This window comes from Kryptolebias marmoratus, linkage group LG4 (assembly GCF_001649575.2).
Source record: "Kryptolebias marmoratus isolate JLee-2015 linkage group LG4, ASM164957v2, whole genome shotgun sequence".
In the NCBI taxonomy this organism is placed as follows: Eukaryota; Metazoa; Chordata; class Actinopteri; order Cyprinodontiformes; family Rivulidae; genus Kryptolebias; species Kryptolebias marmoratus.
Window position 1 is genome coordinate 3,921,236 of NC_051433.1, and position 22,819 is coordinate 3,944,054.

General features: G+C 39.0%; 1 protein-coding gene across 5 annotated transcripts; it reads left to right on the top strand.

The window, feature by feature from the left end:
- The first annotated feature begins 624 nt into the window (after positions 1-624).
- Positions 625-22,807, top strand: cpne1 (copine I). 5 transcript variants are annotated; one of them, XM_025009419.2, is made up of 16 exons: positions 632-758; positions 14,984-15,112; positions 15,226-15,405; positions 16,205-16,279; positions 16,400-16,471; positions 16,773-16,856; positions 17,133-17,222; positions 17,304-17,402; positions 17,492-17,578; positions 17,934-17,993; positions 18,164-18,297; positions 18,688-18,742; positions 18,902-18,956; positions 19,321-19,454; positions 19,529-19,765; positions 19,950-22,807. In XM_025009419.2, the coding sequence occupies exons 2-16, from the start codon at positions 14,984-14,986 to the stop codon at positions 20,061-20,063; spliced, it is 1,605 nt and encodes a 534-aa protein (XP_024865187.1). In that variant the 5' UTR covers positions 632-758; the 3' UTR covers positions 20,064-22,807. The 5 variants fall into 5 exon arrangements, with proteins under 5 accessions (XP_017286973.1, XP_024865187.1, XP_017286974.1 ...); XM_037975516.1 differs by lacking the exon at positions 632-758 and adding an exon at positions 10,703-10,841; XM_017431487.3 differs by lacking the exon at positions 632-758 and adding an exon at positions 13,668-13,790.
- The last annotated feature ends 12 nt before the right edge of the window (positions 22,808-22,819 follow it).

Consider the following 22,819-nt stretch of genomic DNA (forward strand, 5'->3'; position numbering starts at 1 on the left):
AAAGATAGACAAGGGATGTTATTGGAAATTAAATTATATTTGCTCTCTGATTGCATTCAGTATTTATTCCATAAATAGAAATTAGGATACTTTCATCATATTCCTGATAAGGACAAATAATATGGTCCAAAGCTGAGCATTACCAAATCCTCACTGAAATGAAAAAAAATCAACAAAATCTGGATATATTCCCACTGTGGTTAATACAAGTTTATTCATGTGGAAATAGTTTAAAGGTGGACAAAATATAGCTTTAAACTAGTAGTTGCTCTATTGTATATGTTTCAATTGTTTGAAAGTTATTTTCTGGAAAATATAAAATGCTTGGATAATCTTAAAAATTATAAAACTAATTCAGAATCCAGATTGGTATAAAATGGTGAGACATGCCTGTTATTTTTATTATTATTATTAATAGTATCTTATTTTTTCTTACTGGCCACCGGAATAAATAAAATCAGTTACATTTCACTAAAAAGAATACTACTAATGTCCTGTCATATTTTCAAATATCCAATTGAATATGTAGAAGTTTTGCAACATTAATAAATGAATTTGCAAAAGTCAGTTTCCTTCTTTAGCCGCCAGGGGGCAGAATCACTCCAAGAAGACGTCATCATCAAGTTCTCGCGATATCTTCTGTTATCGCGGTGTTTGAGCCGACATTTCGTGCAGAAGAAGCCTGCGGGAGGACGGGGGAGAAGAAAAGACTTCTGTTTATGAGTTAAATCTCTGTATGTTAATTGACAGATTTCTCGGTAAGAATCCACAAGCGACAGGCGCTGTTGGCGTTGTTCCAGTGTCTCTGAAAGCACGTATCCTGTTTGCTGCTCTGCTCCAAAAACACGCGAATAAAGCAGGTTTTACTAGCGGCTAGGTTGCTAACGGAACGCTAGCCTGTTGGGAAGCTAAATAAGCTAAGCCAAAAACACTGCTGGGGACTAGTTAGTTACTTTTCATGTTTAGTAAATGCTGCTGAGGGTTTATGTTGCATTTTGGTGCAGTGTGTAATGCTTTTGTAATATATTCAGGTTGGTTTGGCTAAATAATATGGGGGTGGGGGGTTAATTAGGCACCTTAGCTTGATTAATTTAGGTTTGATTTACCTTATTCTCTGTTGCAAATTTACTTTTAGGTTTTTCCTTAGCAGCAAATCTGTACATATAAATTCTAGGCTCTATTTTGCTTTGATTTCATTCAGTCACAGAAGTTATGTGCTTATTCCTGTTTATTTCAGCAGTATATGTTTATTTTAAGATGGCTCTTCTTGCTTCTTCTTAGTGTATTCAATCTCACCATTTAAAGACATACTCCAATAAATAATTATTAAGATTTATCACACATATCCTAGACTTCAGGTGCACTTGCCATTGTTAAAATGACATTTATGTTAAGAGGCATGTGTTTTCATTTCTTTCTGCTTAGCTGGACTATGTTAATTAGTCCTCCCGATGCTAAACAAAATCACAATACAGCAGCAGAATGACTTTTAATTCCCTGAAAATTGACATAAAAATGTGCATGACTACAGTTTTGTTGGTGAATTGGATGCTGAACACACAGAGAGAAGAAAAATAAAACTATTCTCATAAATTAGTTGTTTGAATCTGTGCTGTGGATTGTTGTGCAGAATGTGAGTCAGTAGAGATCTGTGTACTGTATAATTTATTGTCTGTGATGTGGGATAAAAGGTAGAGCGGTATTGATTACTTAAATGTAGATGCTGCTTTATGTTTTGCATTGGGTCTTTGTGTTTGCTGGTAACTTGAAACTCATACTGGTTCTAAAATAGGTTCTGCTTTTGTTTGAGGTTCTACTGTTTTTACTAAATTCTGCTCTGAAAATACAATGTTTTTGCTGTTGTTGGAAATCAACAAAAACACACAGGGAGTTGTGTATTTAAGCTTGAAAGGCAGCTTGTGTTTTGTTTCTTCTTGTTTCCTCCCTGTTTGCAGGACGTGGCTTTCTGTTGTCTCAGTTTTTATTTCCCTGCTCCTTGAGTTAAAAATTCTACTTTGGTTGAAAGTTTTCTCCTTCCACTTGATTCTCATGTTAGCTGTTGCTGTTTCTTTTCAGCCATGCTTTGACCTATTTCTGCTGCTTGTTTTGTCTACTTTTTGGTATCTTGTTACCAACAAGTGATAACTGGAATAGATGGAAGTTTTTGAAAACATAATGGAAACATGTTTTAAAGAATCATTGAAGACCTCCATGAATTGGTATGTGCTATTGTTGAACGTCGTTATTGGCGATGGTGATAATGTTGATGTCAAGTGTTAAAATGTGTGGCGCCTTGCAGGCTTGCAGGATTTGATTTTCTCAGTGGTTTTCATATGACCTAGAAAGTGGAGTGCCAGAGTTTGTTGACATCTTGAAGGGTGAAACAGTGGATTGTATGAATTGCAACCATTGCTCTGTTTGCTATTACTCAGCTGGACAGCTGGTTTTTATCAGTCTTTGCTAAGTTGTTGTTTTCTGTTCTTGCTGCTCACTTTCTTTACTGATCAGCTGCTGTAATTTGTGCTGTGCTGGTAATCTGTTAAATTTGCTGTGGTTTACATGATGCTAATGTTGCTCTGAATTCCTGTGTCTGATACTGTGTTTTCAATTTGGTAATGTTGTTTTTCTCGCTGCTTTTTTGTGCTACTGCTGTTGCTGCTGATAAGATTATGTTTTGTTGATATTCTTATGCTTGTTTGATTGTTGACATGCTCCTGTTGTTGTTACAGGCAGGTGCTAAAGTGCAACCTGTTGACTTGGCGATTTCTGATCTCTGAGATCTGATCTCTGGGTGATTTTGCTGAGCCTGTGATTGTCTGATAAGTCCTGGGGTGGTGTTTGGTGTTCTGAAGTGGTTTCTGCAGTAGCTGCTTCATGAATTAAACATTTGTAGCTTAAAATGTTCAGATAACTTGGCTGCTTGGTTTGAATAAAATTAGAGTCTAGTTTTATTTGATATTTGATGTCATGATGTGTGTTTCACTCCACTTAGGTAGGAATGCCTTTTCTCTCTGGTTGCAATATCTGATTCAATAAATTTAATTTCTGACTGGTCTGTTTACTATGGGTTAGGGTTAAAGTCGCTTTTCTTGTTGTAAAACTAAGATATAGGATCACACAATAGCTTTGTACATTTCACATTTTTTGGACGAAGTCTAGTAGTTGGTAGTTGTTGATACCAATTAAATACAACTTCTGAAAACATATTCCACTGGTAGCTAATGTAACATTTCATGTCAATTTATTGTGTGAAAATTATTTGTTTCTCTGACCTTTTCACCAGGTTTCATTGTCCTGCAGAAATCCTGTTACTCAGTGAAACTTTACACACTGCTTAGTTTCATTGGTGAGTTTCAAACTGCATGAGATTTATAGTTGTACCTTTGCACAAAAATATTTCATACTCAGAAAACATTTAAAGGTGATATTTGTGTACTGCATGGTAGAAAACTAAGGTTTTCTTCCAAAAACCATCAGTTGTCTAAGCTGGAATCAGTTTCACTTTCACCAATTCTTACTAGTCTAGAACCAACAACTGGAAGCATTGCTGTCATAACAAGTCTAAGAAATATGAAGATTTTTATAACAATTTATTTAAGTGGTCAATTAGTGGCTTTATAGTTTGTTGAAAAAGAGAAAAGTCTTTAAGGAAGACTAGAATGCTTTTATTGTCACTAAAAATACTGTGAAATTAGCAAGAAATTCAGCCAACACTGATTTGGATTACTTTGGTTGAAAATTGGTAAGAATTTTATGCCACAGAGACTGAAGTCCTCTTCAGATATATTGGATTGTATGATAGTGTTCTCTTCACTTTTGAAATTAATTATACATGTGTGTAGATAATCTATAATGCTCTGAAATCAAAGCATGCATTAGATATCTTATTTTGACCAAAATGGTTTTAGTTTCAGCCAGGGATTAGGCAGAGCTTAATAATGTTAATAAAAATACTACTTTTTTAGAAGGACAAATTTGTGATTTACAGCGAAGTGAACACTTTAGTTGAAAAAACAAAAAACATTTCATAAATCAAATAGACTTGGGAGGACTTGAAGGGTATGAAATGACATTGGTCCATGCTTGTTTCAGAAAAATATTGGTATTGTTAACCAGTAAAATGTTTGGCCAGACACAAATGTTTCATAACAGATTCCAGAGATGGCAAATGTTTTGGCATGTTGATCACATTTTAGCTTTTGAATGTGGATGTGCAATTTATTGATGAGAGACTATAACATTAACTTTGTTAGTCTGAAGCATTGTCCTTCTCTGAACTCCTCCTTCTTTCTGTCACTTTGTGTTCATGCTAATATTTGCTTCCTTTGTGATGTGACAAAAAAATCTGACGTGATGTATGATCTTAAAGAAATTCTAAAAAAGAAAAAGATTAAAATGATCAATGCTGTTTAAAGACAGTCTTGTTTGCAAAAGTTTGCAAAATGCTTTCTTTTTTCTGTTCTATCCCTTCAGAATTACTTCTGGTTTCAAAATTCAGGACCCAAAATGTGTGTGCAACATTTACAACTAGTTTCTAAGTTATTATGAAGCAACTGAGTGTTCAGCTGTACCTTTGTTTGCTTGCAAACTCTGAAGTCTGAGAACCATTTGTAAATTACTGCTTTCCTTCATTCTGCTCTTCTTCTGATGGTAGTGTTGCTTTCTCCCCAGGTTGTAGGGCTGTTGATTAGCAGTCAGTATGGCAGTAGTCATCAGGCTCCAGGGTCTGCCCATAGTGGCCGGCACCATGGACATCAGACACTTCTTCTCTGGCCTCACCATTCCTGACGGTGGAGTGCACATTGTGGGGGGTGAACATGGTGAAGCCTTCATCGTGTTTGCCACTGATGAGGATGCTCGACAAGGGATGATGCGAACGGGTGGGTCCATCAAAGGCTCCAAAGTGTCACTGTTGCTTAGTAGCAAGACAGAAATGCAGAACATGATTGAACTTAGCCGCCGTAGATTTGAAACTGGAGCAGGAGCTGTTGAGATAGCTGCACCCACAGCAGGAAATGCTAACCGACAAGCAAGTGCGGCCTCCATACCCCCTGTGCAGTCAGGGGCAGGAGGACGGTCTGGTAGCCATGGAAATCAGAGTTTCAGTAACACCCCAACCTCGGTGACATCAGTAAGCTCATCTCAAGAACAACCAAGCAGCAAAGCAGCACCTACCCTAGCCAATGTGTTGCCAAGTTTCCATAATAGCTACGGCTCAGCCCTTACAATCACCACAGCTCTGACATCACTCAGTGGAGGTCCCCCACCCATCACTGCACTTCCTAACATGCCTTCCATGCCTCCTATGCCCACTATGCCCACAATTCCAGTTCCTCCTCCTGTGTCTACCCTCCCTCCTGTCCCTTCTGTTAATCCATTATCCCAGGGACCTCCAATACCCCCTATGTCTCACCTTCCTCATATGTCTTCCCTACCTCCCTTTAATCCCTCCCTTCCTCCACCAACAGGAATGGGCTCAGGCCTCCCTCTTGGGACCCCCAACCCCATGCTGTTTAACCCTCTTACTCCTCTGGCCTCACTTGGCCTTCAGGCTCATATGAAAGCTGCTGCTGCAGCAGCCACTGGGGCAGCAGGAACAAATCCGGATGAATTGTATGTCGTCCTGCAAAATCTTCATTTCTCCTGCTCAGAGATGGAAGTCAGGGATTTTTTTCGCGGCCTTGGGGTGGATGGGGTTCGCCTGCAGAGGGATGGGCATGGTCGGCCAAATGGCAGGGCTATGGTTAAGTTCTTCTCACCCCAGGACAGTTTTGAGGCTTTGAAGCTAGGTGGTGGCATGATGGGCCAAAGATTCATTGAGATCAGCCCAGGCTCTGATCAACAGTGGGCCAGCCTTGGTGACAGTGGGATAGGCCTTGCTTCTCACATTGGTACCAAATCAAGTAACAGCAATGAGTCACAGGATCAGCAGCACCGCCGTGGTAATGCTGGGACAGGAGGCAGAGATCGAGACAGATCACCTCACAGGCAGGAGTTCTGCGTCTATCTGAAGGGTCTCCCTTATGAAGCCAACAAAAGACAGATTAAGGAGTTCTTTAAGAATTTGGTTATTGTGGAAGACAGCATCTACATTGCCTATGGTCCAAATGGGCGTGCTACAGGAGAGGGTTTCCTTGAGTTCAAATCTGAAGAGGAATACAAGGTTGCTCTTGCCTCTCACATGCAGTATATGGGATCTCGCTTCATCCAGGTACATCCAATCAGTCGAAAGGGAATGCTTGAAAAGATTGATGCTATCCGTAAACGTGAAGCAACACAGGGTGACAGCAAGAACCAAGATGGCTTGAAATCTCCTAGGAATTGTGCCCACATTTCCAATATCCCTTATAACATCTCCAGGAAGGATGTTCGCGCCTTCCTTGAAGGTGTGGGAATCTATGAAGACACCCTGAAAGTCCTGACAGATAGCCATGGGAATGGTTTAGGGCAAGCCATCTTCCAGTTGCGAACTGAGGAAGATGCCCGCAAAGCTGAAAGGCTGCACCGGCAAAAGCTCAATGGCCGTGATGCCTTTGTCCATTTGGTAACCTTTGATCAGATGAAGGAAATTGAGAGAAATCCTCCACCTCAAAACAAGAGGGGTCAACGTAACCAGAACCAGCACAATCAAAACCAAAACCACAACCAGCAAGCCCAGCCCAATCCCCAGCAGCCTCAGATTAACCCTTTTGTTGGAATTAGTGGCGAGGACTTTAATTTCCTTAGAAACACCATGGGGAACCTCGGCAGTAGCCCCTTTGTAACTCCATTCTCTGCCCCAGGAAATGGACTGGCAGGCCCTCCTCCCCTCCCTCCGATGCCTGCCAGGCTAGGTGAAGTGAATATAGGTGTTACTCCTCCATTAGTTCCAGGAATTCCAGGAGCACCAATCTTGGAGCCACCTGGCTTTCGACCTGGAGCTGCTGGAGGACCTCCATTCGGCCAAGATGCACTTAGAGGCATTGTACCTTTTGACAACACCAACAGAAAAGGAAATACAGGAGCACAGAACAGAGGAGGAGGAGGGCCCAACAACAGCCAGGGGCGCCCAGCTGGTGGAGAGCAGGTGTTCACTCCAGGTGCCGAAGGCCTCTGCAACCAGCCAGTCCCAGGAGGATCTACTAATCCCAGCAATCAGCATGGTGCTGCTGGCCCAACAATTGTGAAACTTCAGAACATGCCGTTTACTGTTACTGTGGATGAGATCATGGACTTTTTCTACGGCTACCAGGTGCTGCCAGGCTCAGTCTGCTTACAGTTCAATGAGAAAGGTTTGCCAACTGGTGAGGCCATGGTGGCCTTCCAGAACCATGAGGAGGCTGCTGCTGCAGTCATGGAACTCAATGACAGACCTATAGGGGCACGCAAGGTCAAGATAAGCCTGGGTTAAAGCTCCACCTAAAGCAAAGTGACTGTATATAAGACTTTACATTTGCTTGAATCAACAGTCCTGGTGAAACAAAGCTGAACCTAACCATACCTGACTCTGAAATAAACCCAACTGCCCAGTGTTCAATTCAGTGACTGGCATTACCAAAACTCCCCCCTTTTATGTAAATATCAACAGGTAAGCCCTGTCCTTTGCAATGTGTCCGTTAAAGACTGTAATCTGCACCTTTTTTCTGCAGCTACTAACTTTGGTTGTATAACCCAATGAACATTGTGGTTATGATGGTTCTGACAATGTTGGCAGGTTTTTGGTCTTTTCTTACCCAGTTTTTATGATGGTGCAGCTTTTTTTGTTACTTTATCTCAACAGTCGCCTGTTTTCTTGCCATGGTAAGCTGATGATTGTAAAGAGGCTCACAAACATTGTTGCTGTACATGCTTTAAAATGCTCTGCTGCTGTGGTTTCAAATTCACATGCTCTGTTGCTGTGGTAAAACCTAACAGCTCTGCTGCTGTAGTAAAGTGAACAACCACAGTATGTTGCCATGACAAAGTGTTTTTGTGATGCTTTGGTAAAAGAAAAAACAATTCACATGCATTGTTGCTGCATTAAAATATTCACATCTTCTGTTGCTACGGTAAAGTCTGCGGCTGTTTATGTTGCTATGATAAAATTATGCTGAAAAGCTATTTTGGCACGATCATGTTTGTGATCTCTTGCTATGGCGAAATAACAGCATCTCCCATTCCTGTGGTGAAAGCCGTTGCATTGTTGCTGTACAAAGGATGTTGGATGAAGAGACCGTGGAGTCATGTTTTCATTTTGTTTTGGGCCTGCCGTTTTCTTTTCCTCTGTCTTATTTTTATGATGTTGCTGTTTCCTAATTATGCTACCCTCAAAATCTCCCCCTTTTCCCTCTCCCCTTACAGCACATGCTTTGTAGGTCTTTGGACTATTGAGTACTCAGATGAAGTCTGTAGTGTTTTTTCTTTTAGTTTGGTAGCTCTATGTTTGTACGTTTGATCATGATTTTGATTGTTCTGCATTAAATCTTACATTTCTTTCTATTGTCATTGTGAACAAGTTTGTGTTATCGTATAATCATACATGATGTGGAGTCCTCTTTGCTTTGGCTAATAAAAGGACATTCCTCACCTTCAATGATCTCTCTAACCTGTTTGCTCTTCACTTCCTCCTGATGGAAGCTTGTCTTTGGTTAATGTAAGTTGAAATCTCAGGATTTTTGAATCAAAGTCTTTGCTTTTATATTCATATTGTTTGCCATATCTAAATTAAAGTACCAGCTCCTTCTAGCTCTCAGACTGCATTTTGCCCGTATGCAACCCTAATTACAAAAAAGTAGGAATGTGTTAAATTTAAATAAAAACAGAAAGCAATGATTTGCAAATTTCATAAACCCATGTTAATAACAATGGAACATTTGATATGTTTACTGTACATATCGAATGTTGAAACTAAGAAATTGTACCATTCTGAGGGTAAGATTAAGTATTTTTTAATTTTATGACAGTAACATATCTCAAAAAAGTTGTTCCAGGGCCATGTTTTTCACTGTGAAGTATTCCCTCTTCTTTTAACATTCAGTCTGAGAACATCTAGGAACTGAGGAGAGCAGCTGCTGGAGGTTTTGGACGGAAATGTTGACCCATTCTTGTCTGATGAAGGATTATAGCTGTTCCACAGTCCTGGCTCTTCTTTGCTGGATAAGAGAATAGGTTGCTCTGTATTTGTTTTTTTGCATTAATGGAGCCTTTCCAGATGTGTAAGTTTTCCATGCCAGAGGGACTAATGCACCCCCATACCATCAGAGAGGCAGGCTTTTGAACTGGGTCCTGATAACAAACTGGTTGGTCCCTCTCCTCCGTGGTTTGGACCCGTCTGACCTCAGAACAGTTCTCCTCTTTGGTCCAGAGAAGACGGCAGCGTTTCTGGATGGTGTTCACATCTGGCTTCTTCTTTGCCTGATAGAGCTTAAAGCAGCTTTTGTGGACGGCACGGTGAGCTGTGTTTACAGACGATGATCTGTGGAAGTGTTCCTGAGCAGAACCAGAACCTGGTATTAATGCAGTGGCCCCTGAGGGCCCAAAGATCAGACATCCAGTATTGACTTTCAGCCTTTTGACCTTTGACCTCAGAGATTTCTCCAGATTCTTGAAACCCTTTGATGATAATATAAACTGTGGATGATGGGATATTTATGGTATTCCCAATCTTCAGTTGAGGAACATTAGTTTTTACAGACTGATGAACCATCTTTATTTCTGAGATTCAGCCTCTCTAAAACGCTCTTTTTACACCCAGTTCTTTTACTGACCTGTTTTCCAATGAATCTGTTGCAGAATGCTCCTCCAGGTGTTTCTTATTCATACATCTTTCTTTTACATCCTGTTGCTGCACCTGTCACTTATTTTGAAATGTGTTGCTGCCATCAAATTAACTTTTTGATTAATGTAATTTTTGGGTATTTTCTTAAGTTTCAACATTTGCTACGTTTACTATGTTTCATTGTGAATAAAATATGGGTTTATGAGATTCGCAGATCATTGCATTCTGTTTTTATTTGCACTTTACACAATGTCCCAAGTTTTGTGGAAATGGGGGTTGTACAATTTAGCATTCACTGGTGTTTCATGACACAACAAAGAGCTGATACGGTCCATAATAAGTGAGGATAATTGTTTGCTAATGAGCTCAGCTCTAATGACAGTGCCTGGAGTAGTTATAAAATCTTTGGCTGTTATAAATTACTGCCAGTGAATGTAAATCTAGTCTGGTATTTCTGTAGTTACAAGGCAGGTGTAGGAGTAACTTCCTGTCTTTTTGCCAAGTGTTCAAATTATGCAAACATTAATTTTTCATCAGTTGTACAGAGGTGAAAAGAATTGAAACATTTTCTTTTTATAAGGATTATCTGACAGGTTAAAAAAAAGGTTAGAGTTTTAGAAATAAGTTATTCATCTGGAGTTAGATTAACTTATGTTTTTAAGTTGTTTGTCTCATGCTCTCAGTTTCTGTGCAGCATCCAATGCTGCTGGGTTTTTTGGTTTATTTGTTTTTACCTGACAAACAGCCGTGTCATGGCTAACTAGTAGAAATCAGCAGCTTTGGTCTAAAGAGGAAACTTCAGCATTCAGGAAACGGTAAACCTCCAACCAGGTACAGGAACTGAATGTGTGCACGCACGAACGTGATGAACTGGCCTTAATAAAACTGAAGTGAAACACTCGTTTCTTGGTGAAGATGGTATGGATGTTGTGCAGCTGGTGTGTGGCGAGAAGCAGAAAAGTGTTGGAGCAATAAATCCAGATGCTGAACATTCTGCGAAGGATGTGAGTCTGAGTGTGGAGTCTGTTTGTGGAGCTGCAGAGCTGTCGATCAGTCAGCTGTTCAGATTTCTCCCGTCTCGATTAATAGAAGGCAGATCTTGCAGGTGAGTGACGGACACAAATAAATGCTCTGATTACAACATATGAGAATGTTTTAATTAATGAACAGCAGTCTGCTGGGCTTCACCATCACTTCAGATTAGCTTTAAATAAGATGAACTTGTGCAGAAACAGTACATTTGACTGGATAGGTTGTAGAAAGTGGCTTGTAGGCAACTATATGTATTAATGGTAGATTTTAAGTTTTGGAAAGTTGGAGATGACCGTAGCATTAAGATAAATGATGATCCGTGGAGATTCAGATGGTTGCAACTCAGTGGTGGAAGAAGTTGAGAGACTTATGTATACAGAAAACTGCTCCACTGTTTAACCTGCTAAGATTTTTAATTTCTCTTTGCTGATTGGGCTGATTGGGACCTGATGTGAATCAAGGAATGCTAAGCAAAACGTGAAGTCCACATATGTGGACACCATGTCCTAGGAGGTTAAAAATATCAAGTACCAGTCCAGTTTATCAGCTCTTGTCTCAGGTATATAAAAATAAATAAATGACTAATTGCTCATTTAGTTCTATAACTTAAAAGTTCTGTTAAATTTAAGGATAAGGATAAGGATAAATACTGTTTGCATCTTACATTGAAATTCAGATTTTTGGCAATTGTAAGAAATTCAGAAATTTGTCTGAAAACTTAAAGCAATATTCCCACATTAGTGGTTTTGGTCAAATTATTGTCCAAACTTGTGTAGTAATATTAATATTTGCATATTTTAAGAGGCAGGAACTGTCAAATTGTATTATTTTTACCTGAACAATGACTTTTAAAGTGTTGGCTAATTAACATTTTAGTCCAGTGAACATGTATTTTAGCCAAACTTTTAAAATGGAATGACACACCAAAGTGTCTCACAACATATTTCTTAGAATAAAGCTTCATTTATAAGCGACTCACTGAGGTAAATCTAGTCAAGTTCCACAGTAATGAGTGGAGAATTTAAGTTTAAGTTGAAGGACACTAATTTTGTACTTAAGCAATAAAAAATATATAGATATTCAAAAAGCTTTTACTTTGCATGTATTTGTCCTCTTAAGAAGATTTCTTGATTCTTACAACAGAGTATCATTTTTTGGTTAAAAACTTTTTCCCTTGTAAGTTGGTTTTGGCAGAAACATCAGCAAAATTAAAAAGAATTAGTGATACTAATCTGTCAGATGAGGGTAATTTATGGGTTGTAGCCTGAAAATGGTTTGGGGAATATGGTGGAGATAGTTTCCTGATTTTTGGAGTTTATGTACTGCTGGTGATGCTCTCTTTATGGTAGTTATTAGATGGACGATTAGGTGTGACAACAACTTCCTAAAGGTAAATGTCAGCAAAATGGTCATTGATTTTCATAAAACTTAAAATTTAACAGTTCCATCTTTAATCAAGTTCACACCTGTTGAGATCGTGGATGGTTAGCAGTTCCTGGGTACAGCTGTGGTCACATTGTTTGCAATATCTTGTGCCGTTTTAACCATTTCTGTAAACTAAATTCCCCCTGAGGGACATTACAGCTCTGAGCTGAACTAAAGGTGGGTAAATTTTTTGCAAGCTGGAGGAAATTGTAGGCGTAATCTGCAGGGAAAGTAAGTAAAGATGTTAACATGCAGCTCCTAGTTGCTTGTAGGCTGGCGTATTTGTGTGGAGGAAGTGGTTTGTAGGTTGTGGCTTTCAGATATTAAATGGTGGCTGTTAGATGGTAATTTTTTTTAGATTATATTGGCTTTGTTTACTTACAGTATTTTTCTGAAGCATTTTTACTTTATCATGATGTGTGTATTTTAGGTATTTTAGGGTGGTTCAGTTTGATAAGGCAATTGTTGCTGCATGTTAACTCCAAAACATAATGAAAGTAGCCTAAAGGTATAATACAGTCATTGAATCAGAAGAATTACATTTTATTAAGATTTTGTTTATATTCCCATGAAGTATACAAAATATTGTCAAAGATTTTGCTCCACCTCTCTGGATTCATAAATTGGATCAAAGATAGATGAGTATGTAGAGAATCAAAAATCCTGAAGCAGGACTTCAGGGATGGTGCATAAATCATGTCTCCATCCCCTCCTTTCTTTGATAAGGATTGGATTTTTTTTATTTTTTAACTTTAGCTTTATGACCTTTCCTGTACAATCTTGTCTTATTGTTGAGCTGTTGTCCACAGTGGTTTGTTACAAAAGAGGAATAAAAAAGGACGATGCAGGAAGGTTGTGTTAAGTTATTTTTTATTTTTTTTGTTTAGGCTTTTCTCTATTTATGTTTGCATATCATCAGTACTGCAGCAGCTTCTGTTCTGAAGAAAAGTTTAAAAACTTATATGTATATGTTTAACTTGTGAATGCTTTTGGCATTGCTGTGTCTGTGTAATTGACCATAACGCTTGCAGAAACCACACTGAATTCAGATCATGTTCAGTGGTGTCCAGGGTCTCTGTCCTGCATGTTTTAGTTTCCCTACTCTTTAGGTTCTGCAGGTTCTGTTAATCATTCAGTCATTCAAATCAGGTGTCAAAGCAGTGAAGCATCTAAAACATGCAGGATAGTGGGCCTCCAGAACCAGGATTATACACCACTGTTAGATAATAACCATGCTGATGGAAGGTTATAGATTCCTAACCTTTTGTCCCTTGGCTCTTTTTTAATTGAAAGTTACTTTTGCTTTCAATTCTAACACTGGTTGAGCACGTGATTAAGTTAATAGTACATGTTCATTATGTGCTGGAACAACCATCTTACAGTTAATTTTGGAAACGTTGGTTAAGTGTTGTCGACACTTTTATTGTGAAAGAATGTAGGCTTTCCCGGAGAGCGTGACTGACAGCTTTCACTGTCCAATCAGGTCACCCCTTTTTGCAACTGACTGGCCAATCAGAGAGCCGCTAGTTTGCCCGCTGCTCTGCTCTGCTCTCTGTTAGCTCACTGCTCCCTGTTAGCTAAAGCTGGTCGAACTGAGGTAAACAAAAAATTGTTTTCTTTGAGTTACGGGGCAAAAAGCAGTTCTAGCTGGTAAATATCTTAAATTAAATCTTTCCTAGATCGGTCAGGTAATGCTTAATGGTTTGTATAATCTGTCGTAAAGCTGTCGGTAGTTTTTTCCGGAGTGGCTGTGGGAGTGGCTGATATCCGTTTCGGTGTTTATTCTTAAAGTTCGTAGAAGAAGAGTGCTCTTATACGGTGATTCAGAAGGTTTATGCTGAAATAACTGTGTGTGTGTGAATGGATGTGTTTAAATAAACCTTTCAGTGCGTGCTCTTTGGTTTGGCCACATTATTCAGGAGCACCACAGAGGCAGTCCATTTATAGCAGCTGTCTGGAGAAAGTTGTGGAATGAATCAAACGATGATGATGATGTTGGATGACCGGTTTTGCATGAAAAGATAATTTTAAAAAAAGGGTGCAACTGACTGCTATCTCAGGAAACTGTCACAGGGAACAATGCATGAGGTAAATGTGATGTAAAAGAGCAAGATAAGAAAGAATTGGAAGGTGAAACGCCACCACTTTGACTTCAGATATTCAGGAAAATAGTCATAAACAGAATGTTTTATGAACTTTATGAGTGACCGGTGAATTGTATCTATCTGAATCTATTTAAGGTGGTTCAGTCAGTCTGAAAATCTTTTATTTGTGTCTGGTTTATTGCCTGTTTTTAAAGAGTAATTCTGCTGCTTCTTTTGGAGACATCTGAGGTCATGAAACAAAGTCTAGGTGTATTAATTGATGAAGATTTTTTTTTATTTTAAGCAATTGTTGTGACACGTTTTGTGACTCAGCTTAGTTGTTACACATTTGGTTGCTGCAGTGAACAGTATTGCAATTATATATATTTTTTTGTTCCTTCTTTTAAATAAAGACATTGCCATAACATAACATTAAACTGATATCTGAAGCAGCTGCCCTTTGTCCTTGCATTATTTACAGAAGGAGCATTTCAGATACAGCTGATCAGGTTTATCACCTGAAAATCATCCATTTTTCTGCTGGTTTTTTACCTCAATTTTATTATTATTGCAAATAACACTGGTAGGAGTTAAATTTATGTAATTTTTTTTAAGTTTAGGGCTGTAAGCTGTTCTGGTGACAGAATTATTTAGTTTAATGTTCGATCCTTTGAGCTGATGAGGTTTTTCTCTGTGCTCCATCCAGATGGCAGACTGTGTCTCTAAGGTGGAGCTGAGTGTTTCCTGCACTAACCTGCTGGATAAAGATGTTGGATCGAAGTCGGATCCTCTATGTGTCCTGCTGCAGAGCTCAGGAGGAGACAAATGGACAGAAGTAACTCCTCATTATCACTAGTTTTTATTTTATTTTTAAGGTGTAAATCTGTGAGCTAAATGAAAGCAACCCCACCCCTCTTGTCTCTTCTTGTCTCTTCTCGTCCCTGACAGCTGGGTCGCACCGAACGTGTGGAGAACAGCTCCGATCCTTCCTTCAGTCAGCGCCTCAGACTGGATTATCACTTTGAGACGGTTCAGAATCTGAAGCTGGGGATCTATGATATTGATAACTCCTCCTCTGACCTGGGTGACGATGACTACCTGGGAGGGGTGGAGCTAACCCTGGGACAGGTACACAGTAGACATGGACAGGTTTAAGACTTGTCTGTGTGAGTTTTTCTGTTTTTAAACTGGATTTTAATAAAACTCTCATAAAGTAATGGTTGGATGTGACTCTGACAGATTACCTTTTGAAATGATCCCAATTCAAGATGGCTCCCACAGTCATTTTTACAGATATTTAACTAGATTTTGGTGTGGTAGTAGCTGAGAGTCCTCTCCAGTTCGTAGTCTTAGCTCTAACAGATCATCCAACATCTTTGTTTCAAACTTTGACCTGTAAGGTAGCGGGCGACATGCATTCCTTCAAGGAATGTGACTTTCATTCAAAATGAAGGATTTTTTAAATTATTGTTCCTAACAGATGGGTAATTTCCCCGACTGCTGACCTCACGTCGTTATTTATTGTCAACATTTATTTTAAAGTCTCAGTCTGTGAGTTTTATTCCACCATTTTGGTCTAAAATGAAGAATCATAATTAGTACAAAACTGGAAAATTTGGGATCTTTATTTTACATATTATTACATAAATGATTTTGATAAGTCTTTTTCCTCGATGTATTCTTATTTTTACTTATTTAATGAATCAAAGATGATTTTGTTCAGCTCTCCAGTGGAACACTAACTCCCCCTGCAGGCCAGATGGAGTCACGACCCTGAGTGATGTTTCGACAGGACGCTTAGAAAACAAAAAGATCTGACAGAGTTAATTACATCTTAACTGAAAGCAGAATCAGAGCCATGCTGCAGGTTTGAGATATTCTGCTGCCGTAAACTCAGCTAAAGATGTTTCGTCCTTTTGTGTTTCAGATAGTTTCCAGTAAAACTATTACCAGACCTCTCCAGCTGAAGAAGAACAAGCCAGCAGGGAAAGGAACCATCACAGTGTGTACATTTTATACAGATAAATATGTCCATATAACTGTGTTCATAAAGAGACAGTGCTGATAAACCAGTGTGTGATAATTTAGAGGCTTTCAGGTGTAAAGATGTTTTTCTCTGTAGGTCACTGCAGAGGAGATAAAGGACAACAGAGCCATTGTGTTGGAGCTGGAAGCTAAAAAACTCGACAAAAAGGTAACTGCCTTCAGTGTACGAGTTAAAACAGTTTATTTATAGTTTTGGTTACTAGAATATTTCTTATAATACAAGATATTTCACTTAGTGTAAGAATTTTATATTTCTTCTGCTGTTCTGGTGAACCCACTCTTTTTTTTTTATAACATCAGTGCAACAAAATCATTCCAACATGATTTATTTATGCTTTTATGTTGAGCTTATTTTAGTTCAAAACACAATTACCTCCTTTCCTTTTTACAGATTGCTGCATTCTTACGTGGAAAAGGTTGATGTAAAATGTCTTTTTTTTTTTGTCCAGGATACGTTTGGGAAGTCTGATCCATTCCTGGAGATTTTCAAACAAGGAGACGGCGGGAAATGGCAGCTGGTCCACAGAACTGAGGTAAACACAGGAACAATTTTTGTTCAAGCCTTCAAAGCTGCAGTTTCCATCATTTCAAATAATTTTACATAAAATGTGCTGCCATTTTGAAGGCGTTAAGAACATCTTACTGACTAATGGCCTCCATATAAACATCATAACAGCTGTTTGGTTTTCTCTTAGTAACAGTTGTTTCTTGCTGTTTTGAATTGGGGAAAGTTTAATTTGAATTAGTCAAAGTTCTTCAGCTTTTCTATCAGTATCAGCTAAAACAGATTGTTTGTTTTTTGTGTGCAGGTGGTGAAGAACAATCTGAACCCCAGCTGGAAGAAGTTCTCCGTTCCTCTGCAGACGTTCTGCTCCTGTGACCTCGAAAAGCCCCTGAAGGTTCCACCAATCAGGACCCAGTTTTAATCACAACAACCAATCAGATCTTCATTAATAATAAATCTTCTCGTCTTTCTGCAGGTGGATTGTTCTGATCACGACAGCGACGGATCTCATGATCTGATCGGGTCTTTCACGACGAAGGTCTCCGAGTTGCAGAAAGCAGGAAGTGGCTCACCAGTGAGTGGCTGGAAATAAAATCTGTGAAATGATGCCTTCCTGTTGGCCAGCTCAGAGTTCATTTACCTGTGAGCCGTGTGTTTATCCAGGTGGAATTCGACTGCATCCACCCTGATAAACAGAAGAAGAAGAAAAGCTACAAGAACTCTGGGGTTGTTTCTGTGAAGAGCTGTAAGGTAAAGAGTTTTTAGTTTGGTGTTTTTATCTGGAAACTGTTGGATTTCCAAACATCAGATTGAGCATATTACAGAGCGTTATTATAAATGGGGCCAACTGGAAACTAGTCACAGCTTTAAAGAAGCTTAGAAACCTGCAGAAATAGTAATGTTGCCTTTTTTAATGGGAACACTGATTGTTGCACAGCCATATTTGGAATTTACACTTAAATAATATCATCTTTATCCCAGTATTTGCTCAGAATTTGATACCTAACATGCAGCAGGTCAGGTTCTTTCTCAGGCGTTGAAATCTCACCCTTTTTCTCAGATGTTTGTATGAATCTTCTGATTGATTCTGAATGTTTGTGTGCAGCTGGTGACTCAGTACAGCTTCTTGGACTTTGTGATGGGCGGCTGCCAGATCAACTTCACTGTATGTTCACGTCAACTAACGCATCCTAAATGGTTTATATATTGTTTTAGCAGCCATATTCATGTACACACGTGATTGTATCAGTTACTATTTCTAACATCTGAATTACTTAAGCAATTAAAAGATGAAGCTGAATGAATGGCTGAACTAACAGTGTTTGAACACATTAGGTTGGCATCGACTTCACCGGCTCAAACGGTGACCCACGCTCACCCCAGTCTCTCCACTACATGAGCCCCGACGGGCTGAACCAGTACCTGTCTGCTCTGTGGTCTGTGGGTCAGGTGATCCAGGATTATGACAGGTTAGACACTCAAACAGTCCCACACGCTCAGGACTCGATAAACAAACCTTTCTGCCTCAGTTTGCTTCCTAAACCAACAACTTTATTCGAAACTGTGCTGTAATTTAAAACGCATCATCTACGCCGGGGGTTCCCAAAGCTGGGGTCGGGACTCTATTATGGGCCACAAAACATTGATTGGGGTCTTGAGATGATTTTTCAGAAACAATCATCTTCTTTGGTCTAATTGTAACGTTTGGTTACTTTAACCAAAGATGGTTGGGGTCACAAATCTCTGCCGCTGTTATCTTGTGGGTCGGAGGCTGAAAAGTTTGGGAACCGTTTTTTTTTTTTTTGTAATAATTATTATTTCTGTGACATTAACAGCTGTTTTGTGTTTTTATGTTTCAGTGATAAACTCTTCCCAGCCTTTGGTTTTGGAGCCAAACTCCCTCCAAACTTTGAGGTCAGCTGTGTTTTTTGCTAAAACTTAAATAAATAGATTTAAACATTTCAGAGTAAAACCCTCAGGTGTAAAAATGTGATTGTCAAATTTGATGTTTTTGATTAACTAGCAAGTCATCTTTTTGTTTGAATTTTGAACTTGTTCTTCTTGGTTCTGCAGGCGGCACATCATCAGTTCGCCCTCAACTTCAATCCCTCTAATCCCTTCTGCCAAGGTACACACACACACACACACTTTGTATCTGGTTTATGAGAAGCAAGTTTAAAGAACTTTGAATGTTTATTCTTGTTGCAATCAACCAAGGGATCAAACCTTCCTAATTTAATGTTTTTTTTTAGTTGAGGGTTTTTATTTGTGTGAAAAGGTTTTTTTTTTTTTTTTTAATTGTTTCCAAATGTTTTCCTTAATGTTTTATGATCAGATAGTATTTATGACAGATAAATCCTTTTTGTTGAATTGGACTGCCTTTGTTTTAAGATTTTAAAAATATTAGAATTTTAAAATTTGGACCAGAATTTGTCTGAAACTTGCAGATAATTCTCTCTGTCCCTATATTTGTCTCAAATATTTATTCTCAGGCATTCAGGGGATCGTGGAAGCCTACAGGATGGTTTTGCCGAAGGTCAAGCTGTCCGGACCCACGAACTTCTCTCCCATCATCGACCACGTTGCTTCCATCGCCTTCAACGCCAGTCAGATCAACACGCCTTCTGTGAGAACGCGAACAGAAACCAGACGTGACAGACAAGATGTCCAGATTCTGATTTAAGTTTCTCTTTTCTGCAGCAATACTTTGTCCTCCTCATCCTCACCGACGGTGAGATCACAGATTTCGATCAGACTCGGGACGCCATAGTTCGAGCATCGAGGCTGCCCTTGTCGATTATCATTGTGGGGGTGGGGCCGGCTGATTTTAAGGCCATGGAGCTTCTGGATGGAGACGACGGTGTGCTCAGGTCCACTGTGGGAGAAGCTATTTCCAGAGACATCGTCCAGTTTGTCCCGTTCAGAAATTTCAAAGACGTAAGACACTTCCCCTTCATAGATTACTCTGTTACTCTGTGTAGTTTAGGCTTTGAAGACAAGAAACTGGTAGATTATTGCTGCCAGAAAATTCTTCAGAAGTCATACAGACACATCAATAATCCTATATTTATTACGCAGTTTCAAGGTTTCAAACAGAGTTGTTGTTTGTCTCTCTGTCCAGGCTCCCATGGCTTCTCTGGCTCAGTCTGTCCTCGCTGAGGTCCCCAACCAGGTGGTGTCTTACTTCAAAATGAGAGGCCTGGAACCTCAGAAACAAGCTGCTCCCAAACCCTAAGAACTCCCCTGAAGCACCCGTGCTGTTAAAACCCCACATTCCCTTAATCCACTTATAAACCCGCAGCCCCCGCTCCCGTCGCATTCCAGACCACGCTCCTGCGGGGGGGCTCAATCCACAAAATCAACCAATCAACAAGTCTGCATGATGCCTAAACCAATCAGAAAAGAGCACTTAGCCACTAGCTCGCAATAATGCCAAAAGCAAATGTTCCTTCTTTTCTATCACGTTTTATAAACACTTAATTTCAGCAGCTGAATAATGTAGATTTAGACTTTTGCTGCTTTTAAACTAACTTTGCAAATCATGTTTGTTAGCTTGTTTGTAACAAACACAGAAACACACACACACACACATTTATTGGCTCCACATTCCAGCTGGGTAATGTTGCCATAGCAGCAGAATGAAAAAGTTCTGTCAGTCCCTCTAGTGGACACTAGTGGAACTGCAGGTACCGGTTCTAACCGTGACCGGTGGTTCTCCTTTCCATTTATGCCATCTCTGCGTGTGGGTGTGGTTTCTGATTAGCTTTAATGTTTAGGTGCCAATACTTTGCACTTTTCTTACACCTAAAATGCTGGAAAATCTATATGTTAAAGTATATATTCAGAGCTTTACTCCAGAAGCCTTATTATTAACGTTACCGTTGCCTTACTTCAGATTGTGCTGCAGCTTTTATGATGCTTCTCAGCCACTTTACCCTGAATGTTTAATTACTACTATTACTGGTTGCTGATGCTGCCATCTTGGCTCATGGCGTAGAACTGACAAGCCACTTTTCACCTTCGATGTCAGTATTTCTTTTCACCTTTTTTACTATATTCAGTTTGAGTTATCCAACCGTAGTGTTTCATTAAAGTGTTAACGTCATCTGAGCACAGCTTGTCACCATTCAGGGACTGAAAATCCAGACTGTAGACAGATGTGGTCACACTTGTTACATTTGATGCACTGTGTAAAGTTTTGATCACATCATGAATACGGACAGTAAAATATGAGTTTCACCATTATGAAGAGTTGTCTGTTGATTTTTCTCGCTGCAGTAAAAACTAAACCCGTTCAGATGAAGTGCACTGAAAGACCAGAATAAAATGAAGAGTTAAACACCTGAACAGAAACTAAGGTGGGTTTTTAACAGTAAAGAACTGATTCGACTCCAACCACTCGTCTCTGAAAACTGAACGAACCAAACAGGTTTAAGACAACACGGTTTCAGAGTTTTGTTTATTTATTTAAGACAAATATTGTGCCGCTTCTGTCGTCGTTTAATTACGGATCATTTCAGCCTTGTTTTCTGAATAAAAGCGAATCTTTAGAGGAAATTTCAACCCTTCGTTCCCTTTCAAGGTGGAGGCTTTTAGACTCGTCAGAAGTTTCCTCTTGATTATTTGGTTATTAATTAATCTTAATGTGAAAACGTTTCTTTCATTTTGGTCTTTCATGCTTTGATTTAACATCAACATATTTTAATATTTGCAGAGCTGTACACCACAGCAGATCCGAAAAGAAAAAAATGACAAATTTTTGGATCCAAAAACAAGGAATTTAGGATAATTTAGTTCTAGTTAAATAGTCATATGTGACCCACATGAGTTTTTCATCAGCTTGATGTGGCTCCTCTTTAATAGTGGAACAAATAATTACATGTCGAATGTCTCAAAACTCATGTTTATTGCAAGAAAGACCACATTTATCCAGTGAAACTACACTGTGTACCGTGACCACTTTAATCATTTATTTTGTGCCTTTTTGTTTCATTTTGCAAAAACTGAAGGAGACTGACGCAGAAAAAGCTTTTTCATCCCAGAGCTTGAATCTTTTATTTATCCTCCATTTTAAACCACTTCTGATTGTCACATTTCTTCCTTTTGTTCAGTTTTTTTTCACTCTGGACTTTTTAAAATTCAGGTTGTTTGGGAACAGTTTAAATATTTGTTTTTTGCTAAAAGGCTGTAAGACGGGACTGGAAATACTGTTAATTCCTTATTGTTAATTTTGTTTTTCCCACATTTCCATATGAAACGACACGTTTCCTGTGCCTGACCACTTTAATGAATCGATGAGTTTTTGCCTTTTAATTAAAACAAGTTTATTTTACCCTCCTGCAGTTTGTTTTGGCCAAACTCCAGGATGTTTTAGTATAATTTTGTCAGGTTGCTTCTTCCTTATTGCTTGTTTTTGCACCTTTAACTACTTGAAGGGAAATCTTTTTTTTTTATTTTTTTTACATGGTTTAGGATCCTCATATGTTATAAATGAATCACCAGAGGTGTTGGCCTTATTCTGTCCTACAAGCTGTATTTTCTCTGTAACCCATCTGAATGTCACAGAATGCTGGGATCTCATTAAGTCCTCTGCAGGCTGGGATTAAAGAGGTTTTCTGAAATAAATTGTTTAAAAGTTGGGATCAGGATTCCTCTTTGGGCTGTGAAACACTAAAGGGACAAGTCTTGAAAGTAATCTGTGGTAAAATTTTATTTTACGATTTGCCTTTAGTGCTTTTTGGCCATAATAACAGCCACAGACGGACAAAGGAGGACGCTGTTTGTTTTTGTTTTATTGGCTTATTCGGAATATTTGTGCACATCAACCAAGTCCTTTTTATTTAGTTGTTTGGGAATCCTTGTGTTAAAATGTTTACATCATCATTGCTCACATCCTGAACTAACCGACCAGTTTATCTGTTAACATCTGTCTGAATGCTCCAAGTTACAATTAATAATAAAGCCACTTTTGAAAAAAAACCCAAAACATTC

Excerpts from the sequence above, each read along its gene's own strand:
- cpne1 (XM_017431484.3), top strand. The coding sequence starts at position 4,700 with ATGGCAGTAGTCATCAGGCTCCAGGGTCTGCCCATAGTGGCCGGCACC.